This window comes from Arachis hypogaea, chromosome 11 (genome assembly GCF_003086295.3).
Source record: "Arachis hypogaea cultivar Tifrunner chromosome 11, arahy.Tifrunner.gnm2.J5K5, whole genome shotgun sequence".
In the NCBI taxonomy this organism is placed as follows: Eukaryota; Viridiplantae; Streptophyta; class Magnoliopsida; order Fabales; family Fabaceae; genus Arachis; species Arachis hypogaea.
In genome coordinates, this window is record NC_092046.1 from 10,059,521 (window position 1) to 10,071,998 (window position 12,478).

Here is a 12,478-nt window from a genome sequence, read left to right on the forward strand (position 1 = left end):
TTTTTGATACATTAGTTAATAAAAACACCAAATAGATCCTTTCAAAAAATATTTTATATTTTTTTCGATAATTAAAACTCTCAAACATCCCACAAGGGTGTGAGAAACAAGTCAAGAAAAAACACCACCACAAAACCAAAGAATACAAAATCAACAACTAAAGACAAGTAAAACAACACATCGCATATTTATACGCACATCTCGATACTATCACCTGTCAGCAGCAACAAAAAAAAGACTTGCCAAGCCTTTTAAATACAATCCCTCAAAGTTCTCTTGCTATTCACTATCCACAAGCACCCGATTTATTCTGCTACAAGAGGATCTCCCAAATCATGTGTACATTCTTCCTGACAGCTCCAAATCTATCAATTTCATATAATCTATCTACTCCTGAATCTCCCTGCTATTTTTTTAAAATGTATTTATTTAAGTATTATTAAGTTGATAAAAAAATATATTTTTTAATAAAATAAATTTGATAAATTTTTAATAATAAAAATAAAAATACTAAAAAAATACAAAAAAATATTTTTTAATAAAAGTTATAATTTATATTTTTTTTAAAAATATTTTTTTAAAAAAGGATGTTTTTTTATATTTTATTTAAACATACTATTAAATTAATTATTAGACAAAATTAACCAACTTAATTTTGAAAATAATATTTTGTATATAATAAATAAAAAAACTAAACAATGCTTATAATAATTAATTGTAAGCATTATTTATTTATTTATTTGTTAATAATATATCTGTTTATAATTCACTGGAAGGAATAACGAATTATGCTTCTCCAAATAATTTGCTGCAGCCTAATGCAGATTTGATTCAACACGAAAGTCTTCGTACTAGCCTGGAACCTCCAGTGTATTATGTTGTATCACTCTTTCATATATATTAATATGTTTTAACGTGCCATAGCTATGTTAAAATGTGTAATCCATACAAACATTCAACCGATGGTTAAATAAAGGATAAAATATATTTTTTGTCCTTAAAGTTTGATAAAAGTTTCAAAAATATCTTTAAATTTTATTTTGTTTTAATTTTATCTCAAAAGTTTTCGATTTGCATTAAATATACCCCTAACGGCTAATTTTTCAAAAAATTTAAGACCAATTAAATAACAATTTCATAAGAACAACCTTCAACACAAGCAAATCAAGTATAATTTTCATGTATTATTGGCTTAAATTTTTTGAAAATTTAGCCGTTAAGGATATATTTGATGCAAATAAAAAACTTTTGGAACAAAACTGAAACAAAATAAAATTTAGAGATATTTTAAAAATATTTGTCAAATTTTAGAGACAAAAAATATACTTTAACCTTAAATAAAAATAAAAGAGACCGAAGTGTAATATTTCTACAAAAGCTACATTTGGATTATTTGATCTCTATTTAATTTATTTATGCAATTTGTCCTTAATAATTTTTTCCAATACTCTTTAATGTCCAAAATAAGTGTATAAGTGAAGTCTAGGATGATTAAAGTGGTTAATTTTTTTTTATAGTTTTGTAATATCTTTTATTTTAATTTTTTTTAAAAGAAAAAGTTCAACACAACAAGCGAAGTATAAAAAGACAAAAAAAAAAAAAAAAAAAAAAACAGAACCAACTTAAAACAAATAAAAGACACTTTAGTCTTTAATAATATTATTTTTAGATAGTATAATTTTTTTGTTAAAAAATTTATTAAATAATAATAAAAATTAATTTTGTGAAAGTTTTATTTATAATTTATGTGGATTTAAAATTTTCACAAAATATTTTTCAATGATAGAACTAACTACTACCATCTTCTTCATCATTATCATTATAACCTTTACCGTTATTTGTAAGATTTTGAATCTTTGAAAATTTTGGTATGACACTACAAGAAAAAGGCCTACGACCACGCTTTTTTTGCTACGCTTTAAAGTGTGGCCAAAAGTGGTCAATGGACACACTTTTATGAGGGTGGTGATTGATTACAGATTTGGCCACGTTTTTTCTTGCGACGCTTAAAAAGCGTGGCGAAAGGGGTCTATGGCCACGCTTTTATGAGGGTGGCAATTGATTCGAGATTTAGCCACGTTTTTTTGTCACGCTTAAAAAGCGTGACATAGAGAGAATGAGAATGCAGAATGAGAATGAGAATGCAGTAACAAAACCCTTGTACCCCATTCCCCTAACCCTAACTCACGCAGCAGCGGCACCTCCCTCTCTCCCTCATTCGAGCATTCCTCCTCCATCCTTCTCATCCAGACACACAAGACGGCAGCAGCGGTGGTGGGTTTGTCGTCACTCTCATGGCGCCTTCGCGAGTCCCAGCTACAACTCTCTTCTCCTCCTCCTCGATCCTTCTCACGCAGGAGCAGTTTGCGAACCTTCTAATAAAGCTACTAATGCCAACGAGCTTCACCAACATCCAAGGAATCACACTCAAGACAATTCCATCCGCCACCAAGATCAAGATAAAGCACGTCCTTGAGTCCCTCTATGGCTTCGTAGTCGAGAGGGTTCAAACCCTAAACATGGAAGGGAAGAAGAAGAAGCGTGGTGGCATCCTCTTTGCAAAACCCGATTACAAGAAGGCTTACGTCACTCTCAAGACCCCTCTTTCAATCAACATGAATCTTTTCCCGCTCAAAATGGTTGAAGATGCCAGGAAGCAGATAAACAAGAAGAACGTGTCAAGCGTCATTGAGGACGAAGAAGAGGAAGAGGCATTGGCTTGAAGGTGACCGGGCCGGATTGTCTGAGGCGGCACCCCGTGGCTATCATGGTCACATGCTCTTTTGGGACCATGGGATGGCTCGTAGGGCTCGTCGTTTGAGCCGTAGGCACCGTGATGAGGATCGTGATGGTGCTGCAAGGTAGGATAGTGAATTTTGTTGATGGATTATTGTTGTGCTTAATAAAATTTTTTACTAATAAAATTATTGACTGATAGTGAATTTTGTTTATGGATTATTGCTATGTGTTTTTTATGATGAATTAACGGTAATCGTGATGGTGATTAAGGTAATGCAGTTGTTAGAACATGGAAATTGAACTGTTCACTCTATTATCAAAGTCTTCAATACATTTTCTGCTTTGTTTCTAGCTAAAGGAAGTGGTGAAATTTTGGACCTCAAGTAGCTAAACTTGTTGTGTTTTGTTTTTCTTTTAGTTTCAAATTTTATTTTATTTGTATATTTCATTTTTTATGATGTTTGATTGTTGGTGAAGTTAAATAGGTAATGCAGTTGTTGGGATGTGGAAATTGAATTGTATTTGTGTGTAGTTATAATTTTTGGATCCCATGGGGTGCTTTGGGTTGATTTTTAGCAGCTTCAAATTGTTGATTGGTGTAGCTGCTGAGGGAGATAACCCACGAGAATGTTGTGAAGCTTGTAAATGTACACATCAATCACGTAAACATGTCTCTGTATCTTGCTTTTGATTACGCTGGGCACGACCTTTATGTGAGTTTTATTCTAGAACATGCCCTTGTGGTGTTTACCTGAGTTGAAATAATCATTTTCAGATGTAAACTATTGATGTTTTCTCCATGAAAATGTGTGTAGTTTATATTCATGCTCGATGAAATAAGCTTTTTCCATATCGCCCACATATAGCCATGCTTTTAAGCATGGCAATCTGTAAAAAATGTGGCAAAAAAAGCGTGGCGATAGAGTAATCGCTATGCTTGCAAATGTGACCCTTTCAAAAGCGTGGTGGTAGCTCAAAAAGCGTGGCGAAATGCTATCGCCGCGCTTTTTTCAACTTCTTGCCACACTTTAAAAGCGTGGCAATAGAGGTGTTTTCTTGTAGCGTGAGTCACTTTTCGATGATTTATTTTATTTTCAAAAATTATTTTTATTAAAGGTAAAATTGTTTAGTTCGCAAGGACATAGCTGTTGTTCTGCTTGCATTATTGGAATATGATTGTATGGCAACGAGTTTCTTCCCACTTGCATGATTCTAACACTACAAGACACACGACAGATAGCAGCACTTTATTAGAGTCGGTTTTAAAAACAGCCACTATCTGCAGTTTAGCAGTGATTTTCGTGGCAGATTTGAGAGAAGCTGCTATTTGCTTTCTTTTCAAGGTTCAATTAGATGCCCCTCTTTCTCAGATCTCTATCTCAATTCTCATTCTGATTTTCTTCACTCTCTCTAGTTACAACACAATTCTCTTCTCTCTAACTTCCATCATCATCTTTGCACCTCTCCAAAGTTCTATGTTGTGCTAGCTCCTCTGCTTCTTCTGCTTCCTCCTCTGTTCTGCCAGATCTGCTAGCTATCTCATCCGCGTAGTATTGTACACGGTTCGAATCTGCGGTAGCGACACGAGCATCTTGTCACTGTCACCTCCACCACACCTGTTGTGGGTTCTTCTCCTTCTTCCTTTATTTCTTTATTTAGATTGTTGTTTATTTATCTTCTTTTTTCTGCTAGGTTTTCATGTTTTCACAAGAGGATAAGTGCCCCTCACCCATAGCAAAAGGGATCTTTTGTCCCAGATCTGCTCGCTGCTCATGCCTCCTTCCTTCTGCTTTGCAACTTTACTTCTGGTTTTCTCTTTATGGTTTTTTTTTCTGGTTTTTTGTGCATTCTAAATCCTGGTTCTGATTTTCTTTGGTTTTTCTACTAATTAAATTGATTGTTTTGCTTTATCGAAGAAGAAGAGAAAGCTCAATAGAGAATCTTTTTAGTATATTCAATTCAATATCTAAAACAATTTGTAAATTGCAATATGAGAATAATTTTTACAAATATTTTTATAAAATTTTCAGAATCAAGTGATACCTTTTGAGTTTGGAAAGGGAAGCTTAGAGGACAGGTCATAAATCTTGGTTGATATTGTGACTATTAAGCCAACTCATGTTTTTAATGTTGATGATTTCACTAGTGCATTTAATTTGAAGTGGTTTGAGGCTAACAAAACAGAATCTATTAGTGTTGATGTTGTTGGTGTCCTAACATTGGCAAGTGCTTGCAAGGGCCATAGTCTCTGACGAACTAGACTTCTGCTAGTAAAGAATTTTACAGATAAAGTCTCGTTGCAAGTATAGTTTCTAAACCAACAGAGAATCCTTTCGTACAAAAGTTTGGTTGTCACAAGTAACAAAACCCAATAAAATTTATAACTGAAGTATTTAAACCTCGGGTCGTCTCTCAAGGAATTGCAGGGAAGTATGATTTATTATTGGTTATGGAGAAAGGTATATTTATGGGTTTTTGAAAGGTTGAACAGGAAAATTAAATAGCAGGAAAGTAAATTAATAACTAGAAAAACTCTTGGCAAGATATAAGAACTGGAAATCCCATCCTAGTTATCCTTATCAGGTGTGATGAGAATTGTTTATTGCTCCCACTTAGTTAACCCTTACTAAATAAAGGAAAGTCAAGTGGACTAATTAACTTGATTCCTCAAGTCCTAGTCAACTCCTGTGGAAAGACTAGCTTTAGAGGGATCCAAATCAATCAGCAATTTCCAATTTTCAATCAATAGCTGAGTTTGACAACTCAAGTGTCACCAATTACTCAACCAAAGCCAAAAGGGAGAAAAATCTAAATTATTTATATCATAAATGGAAGAAAGCAATCATAAATCTGAAATACCTCAATTTATATTAAATAGAGAATCAAATTAAACATAGGAATCCATGAACCAATTTGGTAAAATAAACAAACTAAAGTAATAGAATAATTAAAAGTAGAAGAGAAACTAAAGTAAAGGAACATTGAACATGGAATAAAGAAATAATCATAAACTAAGAGAAATCCTAATTCTAAAACCTAAGAGAGAGTAGAGAGCCTCTCTCTCTAGAAAACTACATCTCTAAACCTAAAATTGTGAATTATGAATGTTATTCTCTTGATTCCCCCATTCTCCAGCCTCTATTCTGTGTTTCTGGGCTTGGTTTTGGGCCGAAAAAGGGCCCAAAAATCGCTGGGGGCGACTTCTGTAATTTTTTGCACGTGACGTCTGTCACGCGTGCGCGTGGGTCACGCCTGCGCGTCATTTGGAGATTTTCTTTGCCACGCGTACACGTCGTCTATGCATGCGCGTTGCTTGCGTTTTGCGCTAGGCACGCGTCCACGTCGTCCATGCATGCACGTCGCTTGCGTTTTCTTCAAAACTCCATTTTGTGCGTTTCTTCCATTTTTGCATGTTTCCTTTCTATCCTCTAATCCATTCCTGCCCTATGAATCCTAAAAATACTTAGCATACAGATCACGGCATCGAATGATAATAAAGGATAATTAATATTTTTAAGGCATAGGAAACATGTTTTCACATATATCATAGAATAAGGGAGGAATTGTAAAACCATGCAATTTATATGAATAAGTGGGTGAAGAATTGATAAAAACACTCAATTGAGCACAAGATAAATCATAAAATAGTGGTTTATCAACCTCCCCACACTTAAACATTAGCATGTCCTCATGCTAAATCCAAGAGAAAAGAGTGAAGGTAGAATGGTGGAATCTTATGCAATGCAATCTATCTAAATGCAAGCTACCTAAATGAATCATGCAATTCTAATTATTATCCACCTATATATATAGAGCTTACTTGTGGTTAAATTGATTCATATTTTCAAGGAATCATACAACCAAGGCAAACTCATATTAAAACACATTCACAATTGAGCTGAGTTAATTAAAAGAGTTCACAAACTTGCAAGACAATCAATGATTAAATATGGATATATGGAAATGAGCTATTGAACCATCACTGGATTTGTGTATACACTCTAGTCACTTAGTGTTTGGGGTTAATCACTCTATTCTTCTCTAGTCATGCTTTCTAAAACTTTGTTTTTCATTTAACTAATCAACAAATATTTAATGTACACATGCAAACATCATGAAGTCTTTTTCAAGGTTGTAATGGGGCTAAGGTAAAGGTGATGGCATATATATAAGGCTAAGTGAGCTATAAATTAAATCCTTGATTAGTCTAAGATCTCACCTAGCATATACATACTCTATACAATTTTAAATTTATGCCTAGCTTTCCATAATTTTCCCACTTTCTTGTCACATAATCATGCATCAAATTATTTTTAATTTTATCCTATGTGCATTGATCTTTTTACTAAACTCATTATTGGGGTAATTTTGTCCCCTTATTTATTTATTTACTTAAAAGGTTTTTTTTTTAAATAAATATAACATTATCAATGCACATGGATTTTTTTTAATCTTTCTACTTTCACATGAGTAGGTACCCAAATTCCAAATAATTTATCAATTGAATGCCTTTCCTATCATCCCATGTTTCCACAGTTTCCCCACACTTAGTGGATACACAATCTCTATCTTAAGCTAACCAAAGATCAATTTGGGATATTCGATTTGTTTTTCTGCTTAAGGCTAGTGATGTGGTTATAGAACAGAAGGGGATTAAAAGGCTCAAGGGGGCTAACAAGGGTGACATAAAAGGGTAGGTTTATTTGGGATAAGTGAGCAAAGAACAAGTAATGGCCTCAATCATATGCAAGAATGTAAATACATTGAATATTGGACATATAGAATGAAACAAAGTAAAGTCTGCAATTATAGTGAAGAAGGGAGAAACACACAGGAATGAAAACTATGGTTAAATAATGTAACCATAAAATTAGGCTCAAAAACTCACAGGTTGTGTATTCTTAGGCTCAAAAACTATATATCAGTTATGTATATCATGCAAGTAGGAATTAAGAGTTTCCATTCAACTCAATGTGAATCTTTGAGTGGCTCATATAAAAATAAGTGTATTCTTTGAAAAATATTGTCAATTTACCAACATTTATTGCTATATATATATATATATATATATATATATATATAGTAGGTGGATTGTTGTGATTCTGAAAAACTAAAATTTCTAGTTTTCTCTTTTATTTTTCAATTAAACCAAATTCTCATATGCTAAAAGGGTAAACTAAACTAAATAATCCATATGTTTCTATATCACAACTAAATAAGCTAAGAGTGCAAATTAAGCTAAATATCTAAGATATATATATATATATACACAGAATATAATAAAGTCGAAATAAATAGAAATACAGCAAAAGAAAATGTGCAAGTACTGAAGGGACAATAAGATAAAATAAAATGAAATAAAATACAGAAAAGGAAATAAAACACGATAAAGAGTCTGAAAGTAGTTAACCAAAGTAACATACGCCAGAGATGGCGACCTCCCCACACTTATATAATAGCATCGTCCTCGATGCTCAATCAGGCTGGGTGTGAAGAAGTGGCATCTCCGGAAGGGTGCTCTGCTGGTGTCTCAATGGCGGCCTGAGGTGCTGCAGTCTGTGTGAGTGTCTGGGGATCTGCCTGCTGCAGCGGAGGCTCCGTCTGTAAAGGGACCTATGGATCGGCTGGCTGTATCTGCTGGGGCTCCTCATGATGTGGTGCAGCCTACTCGGGTCCTGCCTGCACAGCCTCTGCTCGTGCATCGTCCTCCTGCTCATCCTCCTCCTCCTCAGAGGGCTCTGATGGTGTGTCAGGCTCGGAGGGGATGTCAGCGTGGCCCGACCGGATCATCAACTTTAAATGCTCATAGCGTCGCTTGCTGCGACGCTCAGACTGCTCATATCGCCACTGGTTGCGGCGCTCCATCTGGTCTAGCCGCTCAAAGAGGCAGTGCACTAAGTGGTAAATGGGCTGGGAGGCAGGTGGGGTACTGTGGGTGTGGGTGGTGCAGCAGGTGCTGAAGGAGCATCAGAGGATATGGCTGCATCAGCGGAGGCAGTGAGAAAGGGCGGTCTGTAGCCCAGAGCTACGAACTTTCTGCCATGTGGGATGATCTTCTTGCAGTCGGCGGCTGGTGGCTTCTCATCCGCAAGCTCCCAGGGTACCTCAGCTCGGCGGCCCATCTGAGTAATCAAATAGGGGAAGGGCAGAGTGCCTCATACATGGACCCTGGATATGGGATACCGGATAAATCTGGGAAGGTACAGGTCCTTGCCCTCCATCACGCACCAGATAAGAGTAATCATGGCAGCTGGCACCTCAGTCTCATGAGTGCTCAGCATCACATAATTGCTTAGGATTTGTTGCCATAGCCGAGCCTCATCGTTCAGGTAATTGATCTTTATGCCTTTAGGGTGCACCGTTGATTTACCCATAACCCTTGGGACAGCAGGATCAAGAGCTATAGTGCACTTCACTGCTTCCCAGTCAAATATCATAAATCTCATATCTTCTTCAGCTTGCTGATAACCATCTGGCTGATCGGATTTAGGCATGAAATGGAGGATGTCTTCAATTGCCTCCTCAGTAACTAGAATATGCTTCCCTCTGAGCTGGACTGCATCCAAGGTCGTTTTAAAATAGTTGCAGTAAAATTCTCTGACCCAGGATACATTAACCTCAGTCAAATCCCTCTCCAGAAACTACCAGCCTCTCTGTTTGATTTGTTCTGTGGTGTACTATTGTAATTCGGCTGAAATTCAGAGCGTCTTTTCTAGATATAGGTTCCTTGAAGTTGCAAAGACTGGATACTTTAGTTCACAGTATCGGTTTACGAACTTGACTGGGTCGGTTGCAGGCACTAACTGATCAGCTTGTTCCTGCGGAGTAAAATTCTTCTCCTGCCAGGAATTATCATGCAGTATATCCAGGATAGCTATAGAGGACTCTCCTCTTTTCCTTTTCCCGTGCTTGCTTTAGCTTTTCCTTTGCCTTTTGGGTCAGACATCCTGAAAGACAGAGCGAGGTTCCAGGATACAGTTTATTAAACTAAAGCAGAAAAATAGGTAAGCAAATAGTATTGTAGCAATATAAGCATAAATGGGCAAAAGAGGAATAAAATAGCAATATAAGCATGAAGTGAGTTAGATAGATGTAGAATTTTGGACTGTATACAAGCTGAAAGTCAAAGAATTGAAATAAAAATCACAAGCCAAGATCTATGATGTGTGGAATGCTTGTTTATCAGGAACAACAATAATCATGACTTGAAATGGGTTGAAAGTAGTTAGTTGAAAGCTAAGAGAGAAGTTAGAAAGTTAATATAGTTAAGAGTTAAAAGGTGAAGTTAAAGTTAGTGGCATAGTATTGTAGTTCCTAGTTAACAAAAATTGCACAAACTTAAAGAACAATTAACTCACATTCAAGCAGAGAATGCAGGTTATTGATGATGAATCATATAAATAAAAGAAGTGCAAAATGAATAAAATTATCAATAATGCAATTTGACTAAGAAGGGAACCAGAAGGAGTAAGAATGCTAGCCCATCCATCCATGAATTGGCTTGGGTGAAAACAATTAGTGCAAAGTTCAAAAGTACCAAAGCCAATTTTTAAATGGGAGTCGAGTGAAACAATTTGCAAAAAAATTGGGCAGCATTTTGGCTATAAATTGGACGTTCCCAAAAAATCAAATAGCCTAATAATGCAAGTAGCATTACTTTTAAGCAAGATTAGCAGCGTATATGAATCCTAGAACAGGTAAGACCAAAAATAGCAAGTATAAGCAATAAGCAAGTGTAGCCAATCCAAAACAGCAATAAGTAATTTAGCTAATCCAAAACAACAATAATTAAGTATATGTAATCAGTCTGGCTTTAGCAAATTCAGAAAGCAAGCAAGAATATAGGATATGGATGCAATGTATTCGGCTTACTGAATCAATGAGGATAAAGCAAATGGCAACAAGAATGCTAATGTATGTGCAGTTATATAGGCATTTGCAACACTCAATTAAGATCCGATGAAACAAAATAGTATCGAACAGGAATGGAACAGCAGGGAATAGCAACATCAACAGCACAATAATTTCAGAATTGCGAAACAGATAAAGCAAGCAGCAAGAACGACGCAATTATCAGACCTAAATCCACTAACCACATCCTAGCTACCTAACCACCTAAAATCTACTACGAACATGCATCTCTAACTATCCTAATTTGAATAGAATTGAAAAATATGCAAACGAACTAACTGGAACGGGAAAGGAATCGGAATGCAATGGAACCTGGTGTGCGTAGTGAAAGAAATTGAACGAAGAGAGAGGATGGTGGTGTGGTGGCGCTGGTGGGTGGCACGGCAGTGCTGAGAGGTCCGCGATGGTTCGGGTGGTGGCGGCGGCTCTGGTTCGGCCGCGGTGGAGGCAGGGGAGGGAGGGGGTGAAAGAGGGAGGGGAAGAGAAGAAGGAGGAGGACGAGGAGGAGTGTGGCGTTGGGGTGGTGGTGGCCAGCGTGAGGGTGTGGCGGCGGGGTTGGGTTTGCGACGAGGCAGGGGCAAAAGGGGGGTGTAGGGGGTAGAAGAGGAAGAGAGGGGGAAAGGGGGGGGGGGGGTGAGGGCGGTGCGGCTAAGGGCGGCGACGACGGCGCTGTGGTGGTGGCTTGCGGTGGTGGTTGGGAGGTCGAAGGGAGAAGAGAAGAATAGAGGTGGCATGTTTACAGGGGGAAGAAATGACGCGAGGGGGCTAGGGTTTCCGCGTCAGGGGGTTAGTTGATTCAAATCCACGCGGACGCATAGGTCACGCGACAGCGTGGCTGAGGCGAAAGTGCAGCGACGCAAAGGCGTCATTGACGCGAACGCGTGAATGGGGCATAAGGAAAATGACGCGTATGCGTGGAGCACGCATACGCGTCGACTAGAATTGTACTAAATGCACAAATCCAGCGTCGTTTTGGCGCAACTCTCTGTTTCAATTAAAGGGGACAAAGATTTTCACGCGACGCGTACGCGTCGCCCACGCCCACGCGTGGTGTGTGTAAGTGAAAATGACGCGTACGCGTTATTGATGCACACGCGTGGCCCAAATTGTGCCTAACGCATACCAACCGCACAATTCCAGCCTAACTTTCTGGGCGTTGGATTGATACGCCGATTTGGAATCGACGCCCACGCGTGGCCCATGCGCACGCGTGGTGTGATATATTTTTTTTTCAATAGAAAATGCAGAATGCAAAATGCAGATGCGGATGCGGATGTTATGAATGATACCAGGGAAAATAAAATAAAATAAAATAAAACTAAAAACAAACAAAACGAAAAATAAAATTTAAAATTGAAAAGGAACGATCATACCATGGTGGGTTGTCTCCCACCAAGCACTTTTAGTTAAAGTCCTTAAGTTGGACATTTGAAGAGCTTCCTGTTATAGTGGCTTGTGCTTGAACTCATCCAGGAATCTCCACCAATATTTGCAATTCCAATAGCCTCCGGGGTCCCAAACTAGGCACGTAAAGCCTTTGAGCAAGTTAAACCAGGTTTTCAGGCTCCAGGAGTATTGATTGTCAGGATAAATTCCAGGATCCCAAATTTTGCTTCTATACCCGTCTTCGCTGTTATCTTCATTATTCCAACCGGACAGTACACAACCTGAATTTCTACTGAGATACCCAAACTTCTTCCGAAATTTATTCAATCGAGCTCTATACCAATCCTTGCACTTCCATTTGGAGCATGGAACCATATTGAACTTTGGTTGCCAACTTCTATCCCCAACCATCTCCTTCTTACTCTTAAAGCCACAAAGAGCT

At 37.5% G+C, this 12,478-nt stretch overlaps 1 protein-coding gene across 1 annotated transcript; it reads left to right on the forward strand.

The window, feature by feature from the left end:
• The first annotated feature begins 2,294 nt into the window (after positions 1–2,294).
• LOC112720956 (uncharacterized) lies at positions 2,295–2,723 on the forward strand. The gene has a single exon (XM_025772048.1). The coding sequence runs from the start codon at positions 2,295–2,297 to the stop codon at positions 2,721–2,723; it is 429 nt and encodes a 142-aa protein (XP_025627833.1).
• Positions 2,724–12,478: the final 9,755 nt, after the last annotated feature.

Coding starts and splice junctions, on each gene's coding strand:
- LOC112720956 (XM_025772048.1), top strand. CDS start 2,295: ATGGCGCCTTCGCGAGTCCCAGCTACAACTCTCTTCTCCTCCTCCTCG.